Genomic DNA, 18,328 nt, shown 5'->3' with positions numbered 1-18,328 from the left:
CCTGGGTCCGACTTGCACGAAGCGGGTGTCAACACAGCATCCACAAAAGTGCGCAATTTATTACTTGCCACGTGCAATACGTACTCGTATATTGGCTGTTAATAGACGACGACAGGATCACAGCGCATTTTATCTTCTACTGCTATAAATGCTGTCAGCATTAAGAGTAGCGGAAAACCGTGTCAAACGTTTCTGCTACCCCCTAGATAGAGATATACCGTTACTGTTTGCCATCAGAAGTATGTTTCCCCTCACATTTGTTGTACCTACAGATCAAGACATTCTAGGCGTAGTCTCATCCCCTACTATAGTATTTTTCACTTAGCTTGAGTACCTACGGACTACGGTAACAGCTGTCATCTCAATACAATCGGCTAGATGACAGTTTTTTGTAAATATTGTCAATTGATCTTGATTTTCCTGAGGATTAAATGTCTATATGTCTATATAGGGCTCATGACATTTAAGCAACACAAAGGTCAGGTATGAGAGTGACGTCACATTACATTATCATTAGTCTGTCCTAAATGTATGGAAGATCAAGAAAGTTGCTATTTGGATCGAAATATTGCGTTTATGCATATAGTTGTGATACAATTAATTTTTTGATAAAATTTAAGGAATCGAATAGTACCATTTTCTTTATTCTTAGCCTTATATTTTTTTTTAATAACAATGTCTTTTTAAACTCCACTTTTTATAATGGATGGCTCATTTTTTATCCATTTAGCAAATTTTTGTTGTAATATTCAACATATGCCAAGCACCCAATTTTGTATTTTAAGACTATAAATTGTATGAAGATGACAGCTGCCATCGTACCCAAGATATGTGAAAAATTGATGCTGGTTATAGGTACATGCACCACGTGCTGAAGTACTGGAAATGCTGCCAGCATCTATGATACCATACCGTGAGGGGGGAGGGCTATTTTAGTGTCCTTTACTTAAGATTAGATTAAGTACTTACTATGTTTTGATAATATTACTTTGCCTTCCTATGCTATCATCATTTTTCTCTTGGGATAAGTATAGACTTACAAAAGCCATCGATCATCGATGCACTTGACCTCCTTCGGCACAATCGCCATAACAGCGTTTAATCTTACTTGCTAAGTACATTCGCAGATATATAGCTCAATTTTTACCCGACAGTGCAATGCAAAAGGAGGTAGATAATCTGTTTATCAGTCTATATAAGTAAGTATGTTTCTGAATTCATTAAAGATGTCATTTAAAAATCCTAACCCAAATTAATCCCTGTGCTCGTAACAAATAAATGTGACACTCCATCACAGGAGGGCCTTATGCTTCAATTGCAATAAGGACCATTTTTATCAAAAGAAGATGTTTTGATAGAATAGTCCTTATTGCACATGAAGCATACCCTTCTCTGATGCCACAAATTGTCTAGCCTACTGGAAACACACAAATTGTCTAGGGGCTATGTCACTACTGAGTACATCAAAAAAGCGGCCAAGTGCGAGTCGGACTCGCCCATGAAGGGTTCCGTACCATTTATAAGGTATTAATAAAAACTACTTACTAGATCTCGTTTAAACCAATTTTCGGTGGAAGTTTGCATGGTAATGTACATTATATATTTTTTTTAGTTGTATCATTCTCTTATTTTAGAAGTTACGGGGGGGCGGGGACACACATTTTACCACTTTGGAAGTGTCTCTCGCGCAAACTATTCAGTTTAGGAAAAAATGATATTCGTAACCTCAATATCATTTTTGAAGACCTATCCATAGATACTCCACACGTATGAGTTTGATGAAAAAAAAAAATTGAGTTTCAGTTCTAAGTATGGGGAACCCCCAAAATTTATTGTTTTTTTTTCTATTTTTGTGTGAAAATCTTAATACGGTTCATAGAATACATCTACTTACCAAGTTTGAACAGTATAAGTTGTAACAGTTATAGTTTCGGAAAACCGGCTGTGACATAAACGGACAGACAGACGGACATGACGAATCCATAAGGGTTCCGTTTTTTGCCATTTGGCTACGGAACCCTAAAAGTACATACCTAAGATTAAAAGGTTGGTCAACTTGTGTACTTTCCTATATAATGCCTTACGAATAACGCAATAGGGTTGCAAGATCTTTATTTAAGCTTGATATATAGCGATAATGTGAATCTAAAAATAAATCACCCGTAACAACTATGTGCTAAGCAGGTTTTTTCTTTTTTGGTTTTCCGCAAGAATCAAGAGATTCACATATGACAAGTGCCTTTTTAGACTTGTAGGTGTCAAAAAAGTCCCTGTACTGCGGCACGTACACGCGGGTCGCTCCAGGCAGACCACAGTTAGTTAACGCCACCTCGACTTCCAGTTTATTCAACTCCTTAGCAACGCATAATTCTGACAGATATTCATGCCATTCGTTCCAATTTAATTCAGCTTTACTGAAACAAACAACTAACATTTATATTAAAGTTTTTTCTTAATATAAGTAGGAGCCTGAAAGCTTCAGCGACTATAAATGCAATTTATATGAAATTAGTAGTATGTGAGTCCTGCCGTGTGGATGATGCAGTTATTAGATAATAGATTGTTTTATTTCCAATTTCTCTCGATACTCCACAAAATATATAAAAGAAAAACTAAAAAAAAAAATAACAGTATATATATTCAAAAATAGACAAGATAGGTACACATTTTAGAACATTAACAAGTGCTAAACAAACACAAGTGCAGCGATATACACGCATCAGCTCTAAGAGCTGCTAGTGTATCAAATAAAATAATAATAATAATAAGCCCCCAGGGCAGCTTGTGGCGAGCTGAATGGGAAGTGACGTCCCTTGGGTCCCATACCCCCGAGAGTCGGTCAGGCCCCTCTCTCCGGCTTGCCTTGATTGGCCGGATGGAGTGAACACTGGGCAGGGGCCGCAGGACTCTTACCTCTGGCTTGGCTGTTTACAACCACTGTGTAGAAAGCGGCGCACACCTTTCCATACCCTGAGCCGCTCACGCAATGTTGTCCCCTTGTCGCTCCGTGCGAGCGGCCGTTTTCGGGGACCCATATTGTGAGTTGGCGAGTCACCACCTGCCCACTTTCTTTCATGTTTTTAACATATGATTAGGACAGCTGCCATAGTCTTCTTCATAGTCCCGGTTACCAGTCCACTAGTATTTCAATCCAATAGCCCTGTTTCTTTTTGTCCCTTTTTAGGGTTCCGTATTTACAATAGCCCTACACTAACCGGGGCTTATCCTTTGGTGCATTGCTATAGTGCTTACAGGGATAATCGTCGGTTGGTGTCACATCACATTTAGTAAATTTTGTCTATTAAAAAGGGCATCTACGTGTTGGCTTCGGCCCCACGCACGCCTTCCAAAAGTCCGGGACCCCATGGTCCCGAGATAAAAAATAAAATAAAAATAAATAAAATAAATTGATTTTATTTCAGGCAAGCACCCATATAAAATAACGTTATACATAGAATTCACAATTTAAAATGGCACAAAAGTGTAAAAAGTAAAGTAATTACAATTTCGAATAAATAAAATAAAATAAAATAAAATAACTACTTTCGGTTCGCGTCCTGATGCAGAGACAGCCAAAACCTACAGATTGGACTGTGCAAATCTTCACTAATCGTGGCTAGGATACAGTTCTCAGAGCTGCGCAGCCTACTCCAAAAGGACGCCACTCTAGACCGAATTACGGCAAAGAAATCGGGGACACGAGCTTCCGCAAACATACTCGACGCACTACACCACCTTGGCAACTTCATCAGGATTCTGAAGGCGTCGTTATATTGAACCCTTAGGGTGTTAATTGCTTTCCTGGTGAAGTTGGTCCAAAGTTGCCCTGTGTAAAAGCTTTGACAGTATGCTCTAAAAAGGGTCACTTTGACCTCGTCAGAGCATCTGCCAAACCTGCGCGCGAGCATGTTGCACCTTACTGATAAGGCTCTTCTCTCTCGCTCGATGTCTTTGTCGTCCTTCAGGTTTTCGGTTAAGATATGTCCGAGGTATTTAAACTGCTGCACCCTTCGAACAGGTAACCCGTTTAAAAACACGTCAAGTATCCTCTCCGGACCCTTTCCCGTTCTAAATACAAGGTATTCAGTTTTTAGAGCTATTATACTTCATTCCGTGAGAGATCGCATATTTCTCACAGAAATGAAGCAACCTCCTGAGGCCCTCAGCCGAGGGGCTGAGGAGCACCATGTCATCCGCATAGCTTAAACTATTAACGCAGACGCCACCTATGTGACATCCGACTCTGGTACTCCTCAACCCCACAATCAGGTCATTTACGTAGAGGTTGAAAAGGTCCGGAGAGGTTATTCCCCCTTGGCGAACACCGCATTCTAACCTATACTCGTTAGAAGTCGCTTCGCCCCATTTTACGTAGTTCGTTTGGTTTTCGTACCAGTATCTCAACAGATTGGTGACCTCTGTAGGAACTGTAGTGTTCCTAAGTTTACTCCACAGTAAGTTATAATTTACCAAGTCAAAAGCCTTACTTAGGTCGAGAAAACATGCATACACTGATGTTTCTCGTGTGGTGTAATAGTTGACCGTATGCTTTAGGCTCATTATGGCTGAATCCGTTGAGAGACCAGGACGAAAACCAAACTGAGCGTCATCTATAATACACCCCTCCTGAATCAAAGGTTGCAGCAGCCGCTCAAACACTTTACCGACCACTGTACCTAGAGATATTGGACGATAATTGCTGGCAGATCCCAGGTTCCCGGTTTTGTTCTTAACAATAGGTACTACAACCGTCTTCATAAGTGCATCCGGCAAAAAATTATAGCGTATACACATATTAAACAGGTTGCATAGCCTAGTAACAATCCACGGTCCTGCATGGAGAATGTGCTCAATACTTAGACCGTCGTATCCTGGTGACTTGCCCTTGGACATCGCTTTTAAAACGCTAATAATATCATTAGTACTGAATTGCTTAACATCTGTCATTTTTAATATGTTATCTTTTATACTAAGGTTGGGCACATTCTCCACGGTCAAGGGACTAACCCTGAATCTGCCCGCAAACATGTCCGCTATTTCCTTACCGTCCTGTAAGCCCTCCACTGAAACCGGCGACTTTTTGGTGAAATTTATTTTTTTAACAGATTTCCAAAAATTAACAAAGTTTTTCCCTCTTTGATGGGTAGCCAGAATACTAAGTTTAATTTTATCTTCATTATTTTGGTACCATTTTAGCTTATTTTTGAATTGTTTTCTGTCTAACCTCATTTTGTCATATACCGGTCCAGTAGAGGGCTTACCGGCCACCGCCCAACATTGAAAACTGACCCTCGCCCGTTGATGGCTGTCTTGAACATGGTAATTCCAACCAACTACCTTTTTTGCCTGTCCTCTGCAACCAAAAATGCGACCGTGCACTCCGCTCGGCACCTTTCTGTAAAATATTTATTATATTAGTATAGTAGTCATTTATAAATGCATAGTGATCTTTCAAATTACAAGTTTCATTCATACATTCCTCACATTCATACTCCTCTTTCATTCTACTTAGTCTAATATCACAGAACATAGCATATTTCTTTATCTGACTAGCGTTACGCGTTCCCCACAGCACGTTATTTCTCTGGGGTAATACATTCGAGCTACAGGTGGAAGGATCACGGGCCACCAATCCTATATCGCTTTTAACTATCATTGGAAAATGATCTGACCATAATACGTCATTTTTAACTGTTATTGAATTAATTGTGGCCCAGCCCGCTCCCGTCACTAAACAGTGATCCAACCACCTGCGGCTACCGTGTGCTTCGCTGAGGTAGGTATAAATGTCTGCGTCGCGACCTAATAGTTTAAAGTCGGCGCATTCCCACATATCATTTTCTTCACAAAATTGAATGAGTTCGCGTCCGAATCTCGCGGTAGGGTGCGCGTTAAAGTCCCCCAGGACATACGCGATTTGAGTGTCACTATCCTCAACTATTGCACTGATCTTAGATAGACAATCCGTAAAATCTACAAGATTTTCAGGTTCATCCGTCGGTAAATACACACTTAGCACGACAAAAGAACGCTCCCCTTGTATGACCTTAATACCGGCAATTCTATCACTGCCACAGTCGATTACAGTCACACTCGGAAATCTAGATTTCCGCCACGGTATAAAGTAAAGACAGACAATAATAGCTTGTCCTTGGGTGCACTGCTATAGTGTGAACAGGGATAATCGTCGGTTGGTGTCACATTACTTTTAGAGTAAATTGTCTTATTACAAGGGGCTCTACGTGTTGGCTTCGGCCCCACGTACGCCTTCAAAATGCCCGGGACCCCATGGTCACGAGAATTTGTAAGAGACATACAAATAATAATAATAATAAATAATTAGTAATTAGAATAGAACAGGATAATTTTTATTCGTAAACACAAACAAGACACATTATATTACATAATATAACAAAAACAAAGAAAGTATAAAGTGCCACGAAATGGCCTCATATCAGAATGTTGCTGGTGGCTTCCAGCGCTGATCTTCCGATGAGACCATCAAGTGACCATCAAGAGAGAGTAATTATTAATAACGTTATGTGAACATTTTTTTAAACACCTGAATTTATTCCATATGATCCCCGTGTCAGTCATAGTGACACGTCTATCATCTAAAATATCGCTCTGACGCATCCAGTAGTCGGAGCAGGACAGCGTGATGGTATCTCTAGGACAGAACCAGTCGAGCATCTTGGCGAATGAGGTGAATTGCCCTTCAAGTGTAGAAATGTATAATTCTTCCGTATCCTCCATTGCGTGCTAATCTGAAATATATTTATTTGAATTTGGTGCATTCATAAGAACTGGTGCGACATTTAAAATGTAATATTATGAAAACCCACACCGTGAAATGGGTAAATTAAATTTTTAGTTATAATTAGGTAAATGTGCCTTGTTTAAACTTCAATAAAATGTATTCAGAGACTGAATCTTTCAGTCTGTGACACAACCGTCTTAACTTACTTTTATCAGTCTAAAGCGTACGGGCTTTAAGAGCCCTTAATCCTTGGAGCGTTCTCCGATTTCACGAAATAACGCTCGATAGATGGCGTTGGCGCTCGGTACGCGAGCGCCGGCAACGCGACGCGCGTTTCAATGCAGACTAGAATAATCTTGATAGTTTTCAATATAATTTCAAGCAACATTAATTTTAGTGTCATATGATATCATATGGGCACTCTTTATTTTATTGTATATGCACAGTAGTTTTTTTTTTTTTTATGTACACTACTACTAAGTGTACAGACTACAGAGTGTACTATAACCCTTGCTCTTTATTCTGTCTCTTTCACACCAATGGAAAATGAAGAAGTTACTAAATGACTGCAGGTATAAATAAAGTATATTAGTGCGATAGAGAGACAGATAGTGTTTCGTTGTCGTATCGTAAACGATTGGCATGTTGGCCACACACTTGCTTAGTGCCTAGCCAAAATACCAATCGTTTGCATATATTAGTGCGATAGAGAGAGAGTAGTGTTTCGTGTCGTATCGTAAACGATTGGCATGTTGGCTACGCACCCATGATACCTAGCCAAGAAGCCAATCGATTGCGCATATTAGTGCGATAGAGAGACAGATAGTGTTTCCTTGTCGTATCGTAAACGTTTGGCATGTTGGCTACGCACCCATGCTGCCCAGCCAAGATGCCAATCGTTTGTGCATATTAGTACGAGAGAGAGACAGATAGTGTTTCGTTGTCGTATCGATTGCATGGTGGCTACGCACCCATGCTGCGTAGTCAAGATGCCAATCGTTTGCGCACATTAGTGCTATAGAGTTTCAGTGTTATTTGAAATCCCGTTAGGGTTTGTATTATTATTTTTGACCCGAATGAAGTCCATCCAGGTTCTTATGATGCAGTCAGGAGTTGGTCACCAGAACTCCTAATCTACTCATTATAATTCCATCGTGCTTGGGCTCAAAAGATTTGCCCTGACGAACACCATCGATCTAGATGAGGTCCAGGGTCTCATGACGGAGTCAGGAGTTGGTCACCAGAACTCCCCAGAACTCCTAATCTACTCATCATAACTCCATCGAGTTTGGACTCAATAGATTTACCCTGATGAGCACCATCAATCTAGATGAAGTCCAGGGTCTCATGATGGAGTCAGGAGTAGGTCACTAGAACTCCTAATCTACTCATTATAATTCCATCGTATTCGAGCTCAATAGATTTGCCCTGACGAGTACCATCGATCTAAATGAAGTCCAGGGTCTCATGATGGAGTCAGGAGTTGGTCACCAGAACTCCTAATCTACTCATTATAATTCCATCGTGTTTGGGCTCAAAAGATTTGCCCTGACGAGTACCATCGATCTAGATGAAGTCCAGGGTCTCATGATGGAGTCAGGAGTTGGTCACCATAATTCCTAATCTACTCATCATAACTCCATCGTGTTTGGGCTCAATAGATTTGCCCTCACGAGCACCATCAATCTAGATGATGTTCAGGGTCTCATGATGGAGTCAGGAGTTGGTCACTAGAACTCCTAATCTACTCATTATAATTCCATCGTGTTTGGGCTCAAAAGATTTGCCCTGACGAGTACCATCGATCTAGATGAAGTCCAGGGTCTCATGATGGAGTCAGGAGTTGGTCACCAGAACTCCTAATCTACTCATTATAATTCCATCGTGTTTGGGCTCAAAAGATTTGCCCTGACGAGTACCATCGATCTAGATGAGGTCCAGGGTCTCATGATGGAGTCAGGAGCTGGTTACCAGAACTCCTAATCTACTCATCATAACTCCATCGTGTTTGGGCTCAAAAGATTTGCCCTGACGAGTACCATCGATCTAGATGAAGTCCAGGGTCTCATGATGGAGTCAGGAGTTGGTCACCATAATTCCTAATCTACTCATCATAACTCCATCGTGTTTGGGCTCAATAGATTTGCCCTCACGAGCACCACCAATCTAGATGATGTTTCAGGGTCTCATGATGGAGTCAGGAGTTGGTCACTAGAACTCCTAATCTACTCATTATAATTCCATCGTGTTTGGGCTCAAAAGATTTGCCCTGACGAGTACCATCGATCTAGATGAAGTCCAGGGTCTCATGATGGAGTCAGGAGTTGGTCACCAGAACTCCTAATCTACTCATTATAATTCCATCGTGTTTGGGCTCAAAAGATTTGCCCTGACGAGTACCATCGATCTAGATGAAGTCCAGGGTCTCATGATGGAGTCAGGAGTTGGTCACCATAATTCCTAATCTACTCATCATAAACTCCATCGTGTTTGGGCTCAATAGATTTGCCCTCACGAGCACCATCAATCTAGATGATGTTCAGGGTCTCATGATGAATAGATTAGCAGTTCTGGTGACCAACTACTGAGTCCATCATGAGACCCTCGACTTAATCTAGATCGATGGTACTCGTCAGGGCAAATCTTTTGAGCCCAAACACGATGGAGTTATGATGAATAGACTAGGAGTTCTGGTGATCAACTCCTGAGTCCATCATGAGACCCTGGACCTGATCTAGATTGATGGTGCTCGTCAGGGCAACTCTATTGAGCCCATACACGATGGATTTATGATGAGTAGATTAGGAGTTCTGGTGACCAACCTCCTGACTCCATCATGAGACCCTGGACCTCATCTAGATCGATGGTGCTCGTCAGGGCAAATCTTTTGAGCCCAAACACGTTGGAATTATAATGAGTAGATAGGGAGTTCTAGTGACCAACTCCTGACTCCATCATGAGACCCTGGACTTTATCTAGATTGATGATGCTCGTCAGGGCAAATCTATTGAGCCCAAACACGATGAGGTTATGATGAGTAGTTTAGGAGTTCTGGTGACCAACTCCTGACTCCATCATGAGACCCTGGACCTCATTTAGATCGATGGTGTTCATCAGGGCAAATCTATTGAGCCCAAACACGATGGAATTATAATGAGTAGATTAGGAGTTCTAGTGACCAACTCCTGACTCCATCATGAGACCCTGAACATCATCTAGATTGATGGTGCTCGTGAGGGCAAATCTATTGAGCCCAAACACGATGGAGTTATGATGAGTAGATTAGGAGTTCTGGTGACCAACTCCTGACTCCATCATGAGACCCTGGACCTCATCTAGATCGATGGTGCTCATCAGGGCAAATCTTTTGAGCCCAAACACGTTGGAATTATAATGAGTAGATTAGGAGTTCTAGTGACCAACTCCTGACTCCATCATGAGACCCTGGACTTTATCTAGATTGATGATGCTCGTCAGGGCAAATCTATTGAGCCCGAACACGATGAGGTTATGATGAGTAGATTAGGAGTTCTGGTGACCAACTCCTGACTCCATCATGAGACCCTGGGCCTCATCTAGATCGATGGTGTTCATCAGGGCAAATCTATTGAGCCCAAACACGATGGAGTTATGATGAGTAGATTAGGAGTTCTGGTAACCAGCTCCTGACTCCATCATGAGACCCTGGACCTCATCTAGATTGATGGTGCTCGTCAGGGCAACTCTATTGAACCCAAACACGATGGAGTTATGATGAGTAGATTAGAAGTTCTGGTGACCAGCTCCTGACTCCATCATGAGACCCTGGACCTCATCTAGATTGAAGGTGCTCGTCAGGGCAACTCTATTGAGCCCAAACACGATGGAGTTATGATGAGTAGAGTTAGGAGTTCTGGTGACCAACTCCTGACTCCATCATGAGACCCTGGACCTCATCTAGATCGATGGTGCTCATCAGGGCAAATCTTTTGAGCCCAAACACGTTGGAATTATAATGAGTAGATTAGGAGTTTCTGGTGACCAGCTCCTGACTCCATCATGAGACCCTGGACCTCATCTAGATTGATGGTGCTCGTCAGGGCAACTCTATTGAACCCAAACACGATGGAGTTATGATGAGTAGATTAGGAGTTCTGGTGACCAGCTCCTGACTCCATCATGAGACCCTGGACCTCATCTAGATTGAAGGTGCTCATCAGGGCAACTCTGTTGAGCCCAAACACGATGGAATTATAATGAGTAGATTAGGAGTTCTAGTGACAACTCCTGACTCCATCATGAGACCCTGGACCTCATCTAGATCGATGGTGTTCGTCAGGGCAAATCTTTTGAGCCCAAACACGATGGGATTATAATTAGTAGATTAGGAGTTCTGGTGACCAACTCCTGACTCCATCATGAGAACTTGGACTTCATCCGGGTCAAAAATAATAATGCAAACCCTAACCTAATTTCAAGTGAAAATGCGTTTTCAGAAAATCGCAGCCAAATAACACTAGACCTTACTCATAGTGTTGTGTTCCTGCCGGTGAGTAAGGTTGCCAGAGCTCAACGAGGGGCGGGAGGGGGTTAGGGTCGGCAACGCGCATGTAACTCCTCTGGAGTTGCAGGCGTACATATGCGGGCCGTATGCTTGTTTGCCACCGACTTAGTATTAAAAAAAAAGTAACACTGAAAAATCCATCAATAAGCGAGTCTGTTAGGCATACTGTAAAAAATGAACTTTTATTAAGATTTTCTAATCGCAGTATATAGCACTTCTCGGAACTCCGAAGCTGATTACGATCGCAACGAATGCCTGACAATTGAGCACAGGTCCGTCCTCTAAGCGCGCTCCGCGCGGACTGAGAGCGGGGCGTCGCTGCTGCGTGATTTATACGTGTTTTAAGAGCCCTTAATCCTTGGAGCGTTCTCCGATTTCACGAAATAACGCTCGATAGATGGCGTTGGCGCTCGGTACGCGAGCGCCGGCAACGCGACGCGCGTTTCAATGCAGACTAGAATAATCTTGATAGTTTTCAATATAATTTCAAGCAACATTAATTTTAGTGTCATATGATATCATATGGGCACTCTTTATTTTATTGTATATGCACAGTAGTTTTTTTTTTATGTACACTACTACTAAGTGTACAGACTACAGAGTGTACTATAACCCTTGCTCTTTATTCTGTCTCTTTCACACCAATGGAAAATGAAGAAGTTACTAAATGACTGCAGGTATAAATAAAGTATATTAGTGCGATAGAGAGACAGATAGTGTTTCGTTGTCGTATCGTAAACGATTGGCATGTTGGCCACACACTTGCTTAGTGCCTAGCCAAAATACCAATCGTTTGCGTATATTAGTGCGATAGAGAGAGAGTAGTGTTTCGTTGTCGTATCGTAAACGATTGGCATGTTGGCTACGCACCCATGATACCTAGCCAAGAAGCCAATCGATTGCGCATATTAGTGCGATAGAGAGACAGATAGTGTTTCCTTGTCGTATCGTAAACGTTTGGCATGTTGGCTACGCACCCATGCTGCCCAGCCAAGATGCCAATCGTTTGTGCATATTACTCGATTATATCATTATAACTCCATCGAGTTTGGGCTCAATAGATTTACCCCGATGAGCACCATCAATCTAGATGAAGTCCAGGGTGTCATGATGGAGTCAGGAGTAGGTCACTAGAACTCCTAATCTACTCATTATAATTCAATCGTATTCGAGCTCAATAGATTTGCCCTGACGAGTACCATCGATCTAAATGAAGTCCAGGGTCTCATGATGGAGTCAGGAGTTGGTCACCAGAACTCCTAATCTACTCATCATAATTCCATCGTGTTTGGGCTCAAAAGATTTGCCCTGACGAGTACCATCGATCTAGATCAAGTCCAGGGTCTCATGATGGAGTCAGGAGTTGGTCACCATAATTCCTAATCTACTCATCATAACTCCATCGTGTTTGGGCTCAATAGATTTGCCCTCACGAGCACCATCAATCTAGATGATGTTCAGGGTCTCATGATGGAGTCAGGAGTTGGTCACTAGAACTCCTAATCTACTCATTATAATTCCATCGTGTTTGGGCTCAAAAGATTTGCCCTGACGAGTACCATCGATCTAGATGAAGTCCAGGGTCTCATGATGGAGTCAGGAGTTGGTCACCATAATTCCTAATCTACTCATCATAACTCCATCGTGTTTGGGCTCAATAGATTTGCCCTCACGAGCACCATCAATCTAGATGATGTTCAGGGTCTCATGATGGACTCAGGAGTTGGTCACTAGAACTCCTAATCTACTCATTATAATTCCATCGTGTTTGGGCTCAAAGATTTGCCCTGACGAGTACCATCGATCTAGATGAAGTCCAGGGTCTCATGATGGAGTCAGGAGTTGGTCACCATAATTCCTAATCTACTCATCATAACTCCATCGTGTTTGGGCTCAATAGATTTGCCCTCACGAGCACCATCAATCTAGATGATGTTCAGGGTCTCATGATGGAGTCAGGAGTTGGTCACTAGAACTCCTAATCTACTCATTATAATTCCATCGTGTTTGGGCTCAAAAGATTTGCCCTGACGAGTACCATCGATCTAGATGAAGTCCAGGGTCTCATGATGGAGTCAGGAGTTGGTCACCAGAACTCGTAATCTATTTATCATAACTCCATCGTGTTTGGGCTCAATAGATTTACTCCGACAAGCACCATCAAATTACCATTATGATGAATAGATTAGGAGTTCTGGTGACCAACTACTGAGTCCATCATGAGACCCTCGACTTAATCTAGATCGATGGTACTCGTCAGGGCAAATCTTTTGAGCCCAAACACGATGGAGTTATGATGAATAGACTAGGAGTTCTGGTGATCAACTCCTGAGTCCATCATGAGACCCTGGACCTGATCTAGATTGATGGTGCTCGTCAGGGCAACTCTATTGAGCCCATACACGATGGAGTTATGATGAGTAGAATGGAGTTATGATGAGTAGATTAGGAGTTCTGGTGACCAACTCCTGACTCCATCATGAGACCCTGGACCTCATCTAGATCGATGGTGCTCGTCAGGGCAAATCTTTTGAGCCCAAACACGTTGGAATTATAATGAGTAGATTAGGAGTTCTAGTGACCAACTCCTGAGTCCATCATGAGACCCTGGACTTTATCTAGATTGATGATGCTCGTCAGGGCAAATGTATTGAGCCCAAACACGATGAGGTTATGATGAGTAGTTTAGGAGTTCTGGTGACCAACTCCTGACTCCATCATGAGACCCTGGACCTCATCTAGATCGATGGTGTTCGTCAGGGCAAATCTATTGAGCCAAAACACGATGGAGTTATGATGAGTAGATTAGGAGTTCTGGTGACCAACTCCTGACTCCATCATGAGACCCTGGACCTCATCTAGATTGAAGGTGCTCGTCAGGGCAACTCTATTGAGCCCAAACACGATGGAGTTATGATGAGTAGAGTAGGAGTTCTGGTGACCAACTCCTGACTCCATCATGAGACCCTGGACCTCATCTAGATCGATGGTGCTCATCAGGGCAAATCTTTTGAGCCCAAACACGTTGGAATTATAATGAGTAGATTAGGAGTTCTAGTGACCAACTCCTGACTCCATCATGAGACCCTGGACTTTATCTAGATTGATGATGCTCGTCAGGGCAAATCTATTGAGCCCGAACACGATGAGGTTATGATGAGTAGTTTAGGAGTTCTGGTGACCAACTCCTGACTCCATCATGAGACCCTGGGCCTCATCTAGATCGATGGTGTTCATCAGGGCAAATCTATTGAGCCCAAACACGATGGAGTTATGATGAGTAGATTAGGAGTTCTGGTGACCAGCTCCTGACTCCATCATGAGACCCTGGACCTCATCTAGATTGATGGTGCTCGTCAGGGCAACTCTATGGAACCCAAACACGATGGAGTTATGATGAGTAGATTAGGAGTTCTGGTGACCAGCTCCTGACTCCATCATGAGACCCTGGACCTCATCTAGATTGAAGGTGCTCATCAGGGCAACTCTGTTGAGCCCAAACACGATGGAATTATAATGAGTAGATTAGGAGTTCTAGTGACCAACTCCTGACTCCATCATGAGACCCTGGACCTCATCTAGATTGATGGTGTTCGTCAGGGCAAATCTTTTGAGCCCAAACACGATGGGATTATAATTAGTAGATTAGGAGTTCTGGTGACCAACTCCTGACTCCATCATGAGAACTTGGACTTCATCCGGGTCAAAAATAATAATGCAAACCCTAACGTAATTTCAAGTGAAAATGCGTTTTTCAGAAAATCGCAGCCAAATAACACTAGACCTTACTCATAGTGTTTGTGTTCCTGCCGGTGAGTAAGGTTGCCAGAGCTCAACGAGGGTGGGTGGGGTTTAGGGTCGGCAACGCGCATGTAACTCCTCTGGAGTTGCAGGCGTACATATGCGGGCCGTATGCTTGTTTGCCACCGACTTAGTATTAAAAAAAAAGTAACACTGAAAATCCATCAATAAGCGAGTCTGTTAGGCATACTGTAAACAATGAACTTTTATTAAGATTTTCTAATCGCAGTATATAGCACTTCTCGGAACTCCGTAGCTGATTACGATCGCAACGAATGCCTGACAATCGAGCACAGGTCCGTCCTCTAAGCGCGCTCCGCGCGGACTGAGAGCGGGGCGTCGCTGCTGCGTGATTTATACGTGTTTTAAAAAAATATAAATTTACGGCAATGTAGGTCCCATAGTTACGATTTTTTTTTTATAGGTTAACATAAAGTTACAGTTTGCTATAATATTATTTTTAAAGCAAAATATGCGTACAATTTGCGGAAATAAAATATAATAAAACCCTGTTTTCGCCAAAAAAATGAAGAAAACTCGGAAGGTATTTTATCAGTTTTTTCAAATGAATCTTCGATTGTTAATCATTCCAGCCCCTCGTACGAGATATGTTGAATCAAATTGTAGTCATTCATGTACCAAATGATTCTTGTTTATAGCAAAATTGAGAACCGAAACGCCACATCTCACTGCAAAATTTGGAAAAGACTCCCAAAAAACCTCATTAAAAAAGAGGTTTAAAAGAGAAAATGAAAATTTGAACTGTTGGAGCCCCTAGTTTAGGAAACGATTATTTAAGTACGTTATCAGTTTTTGAATAAATACTAATAGTTACGTCGTAATCTTGAATGAAAAAGGAAGCATTTTACAAAATACGCTCGTCTGTAGGAATAAGGACTCTTAATCTATTTTTTTTGTATGATTTTTGATAACAATTTTGTAACGTGCGATCGAGTTTTTTTTTGCTGTTTACGGATCACTTTATATTTGACAGTCTTAGCATATGTACAACCAAATTTACTTGAATTGCAAACTGAAAAAAAAAACCCTCGACTGTACTTTAAAGCAATATTTAAGTACTTTATTTTAAATTGTACCTAGCTACATAACGGGCGCATAGTTATAATTTTGTAAGTACAGTATGTAAGTAATGTTTTAGGTCACTACAGCATTAGTTAAACAACTGTCTGCTGAGTCACAATACACGTAATACTGTTAAGTACAAGTTTACAGCCTACCTACCTTCAGGTTAAGCAACAGCAGCTGGATCGGCAGTCTGTTCAAAATAGCTCATCAATTTTATCATGTCACTCGTGAAGTTATACGAGTGTTAGTTATGTGTTCACTGGATAACAATCGTAAGTTACATGATTTTAGATCTAGAATACCTCAAATATATGTTTTTACATACATTTAACATAATCAGAAACATTGACATGTGATTTGAAATATATTTTGGGACACAAGAGACATTTTTTATCTTGGCTGGCGTTGACTCAATAGGTAATTTACATGCATTACAATATACATATTGTATGTCTTTCCCATCACGGAACAATGGTGCTCCGGACCTTTGGGAGGCGTGCGCGGAGCCGAAGCCAACACGTAGAGGCCCTTTTGACACTTTAATGAAATGTAAGGAGTACACCTAGCGGATGCTGCCCTTGCCCGTGTCATGGGACGCACGCAGAGGCAGCACCCGCCAGGGTGTAAGGACTATTTGAGGGTTGATGGAATCTAAAATGAACTGGGCTATTGGGTGAAAGCGATGGACTAAATACTGGGCTATGGGATAAAAAACCGGACGCCTGCCTAATAAAAGGGTATTCAATTTTATTTCCGGCAGATATACATATTATTATTATTATACACAATATTTAATTTTTACTTATAACAGTATTATCATTTCCTACCTATTGTATTTCTTTCGTTGTATTAACTAAATAAATGCTGAATATATTTATGCGTATTCACTATTATTTATTGTTTACAAAACTATATATTTTTTATGTTAACAGAAAAAGTTCGAAAGCCCAAATATTTTTCTGAGAATGGATTCGTAATTGTCGAAGAACCATTTCTGTTTTCATGAAAATTTCAATCGGCGCTTCAGGCTATTATTTTGTTTTTTTCTCTATTCATATACCACGTATATGTTTCAATATTTTATTCCATGAAACTATTAACAGCTGGTGTGAGCTAACCTAACAACCTAACCATAATTATATAAAAATTAGTTATATACTTAGCTGAACCTTGCACGTTGTGCAACTGGATGTTCAGCGTGCAGCGTGAAGTTCTCGGTATAAATAGACGCATGTACGTAAGCTGTGGTCTTGAATCGAGTGACTCTTCATATTCTTCGTCATTAAAATATTAACCTTGACCTCATAAAGCTATATATTACATACTAGTACAAGTAGTAAAACAGAAGTAGATATTACAAACAAAATAATTCATATATAATAATTCATTCAAAGAAACATATTTCTCGTATTACTGTTAAAATACAAAATTCATAAATATGTGTAAATAAGTAGGAAGTTTTTCCTGCATATAGGCACAGATACTTAAACAGTTCTAATTTAAATTCTGGATACCTTTAAAATAACTCCTCGGTAAAGAAGTGTTTGTCCAATAACATTTCCAAATATTATCTCACAGTTTGAAAGGAGAGATGAAATATCGAAACTTCAAGTCAGAGGTTCATAGATTTGCTAATTATGCAGTTTTGAAATAAAACAAAATACCTACTTAACATAAGTACATGACGTTATAACATATGTGTAGTAAACACTACCACCAAAAACATTTTCTTGTAAAATGTTGCCAAGACGAAACCATGATGCTCGCACTGTCAAAAATGTATCAGATCTCACGTAGAGCCAAGCATGTAACTCTTCAAACCTTAACTTCACAAACTCTATGTACATCTTAAGTCAAAATATGTGGCTTGGTCGTTTCATTACATGACCTATTGTAGGAAGTTATAACAAAAAAAAATCGTCAAAAGTTCTGTTTTTTTTTTGTATACTAATACTAGCTTACATACCAAATTTCAGTTTTGTAGGACTTTTCGGGAAGCACCCTAAGAGTTTGATGATCATCAGTAAGTGAGTGAGTTAATTATTTTTAGATATCAATAAATCTAAAGTATAAGGGCTATGTAATTGAAACTTTCTATGGTTTATAAAATAAATCCACTATGGACATCATATTCCGAC

General features: G+C 40.9%; 2 protein-coding genes across 7 annotated transcripts in view; one reads left to right on the top strand and one right to left on the bottom strand.

Annotated features, from left to right (window-relative positions):
• Positions 1–18,328, top strand: part of LOC133529840 (PDF receptor-like) — a 65,478-nt gene that overhangs the window by 2,170 nt on the left and 44,980 nt on the right. The window lies entirely within an intron of this gene.
• Positions 2,096–18,046, bottom strand: LOC133517798 (uncharacterized). Of its 6 annotated transcripts, none has more exons than XM_061851234.1 (4): positions 17,705–18,046; positions 16,343–16,449; positions 6,563–6,767; positions 2,096–2,414 (listed from the first exon to the last, which is right to left on the bottom strand). In XM_061851234.1, the coding sequence occupies exons 3-4, from the start codon at positions 6,754–6,756 to the stop codon at positions 2,177–2,179; spliced, it is 432 nt and encodes a 143-aa protein (XP_061707218.1). In that variant the 5' UTR covers positions 6,757–6,767; positions 16,343–16,449; positions 17,705–18,046; the 3' UTR covers positions 2,096–2,176. The 6 variants fall into 6 exon arrangements, with proteins under 6 accessions (XP_061707218.1, XP_061707250.1, XP_061707241.1 ...); XM_061851266.1 differs by having other exon boundaries at positions 16,347–16,449; XM_061851257.1 differs by lacking the exon at positions 16,343–16,449 and adding an exon at positions 17,360–17,464 and having other exon boundaries at positions 17,705–18,045.

This window comes from Cydia pomonella, chromosome 1, assembly GCF_033807575.1.
Source record: "Cydia pomonella isolate Wapato2018A chromosome 1, ilCydPomo1, whole genome shotgun sequence".
Taxonomy (NCBI): Eukaryota; Metazoa; Arthropoda; class Insecta; order Lepidoptera; family Tortricidae; genus Cydia; species Cydia pomonella.
The sequence above is the reverse complement of the archived record's forward strand: the minus strand, read 5'-3'. Positions and strand labels throughout refer to the sequence as shown.

What these genes read in the sequence shown, in the direction of transcription:
- LOC133517798 (XM_061851234.1), bottom strand. Translation starts at nt 6,756, where the DNA reads ATGGAGGATACGGAAGAATTATACATTTCTACACTTGAAGGGCAATTC. An exon ending in ATCATATGGAATAAATTCAG is followed by an intron (nt 2,415 to 6,562) that starts GTGTTTAAAAAA and finishes TGTTTGTTTCAG; the next exon opens with TAAAGCTGAATTAAATTGGA.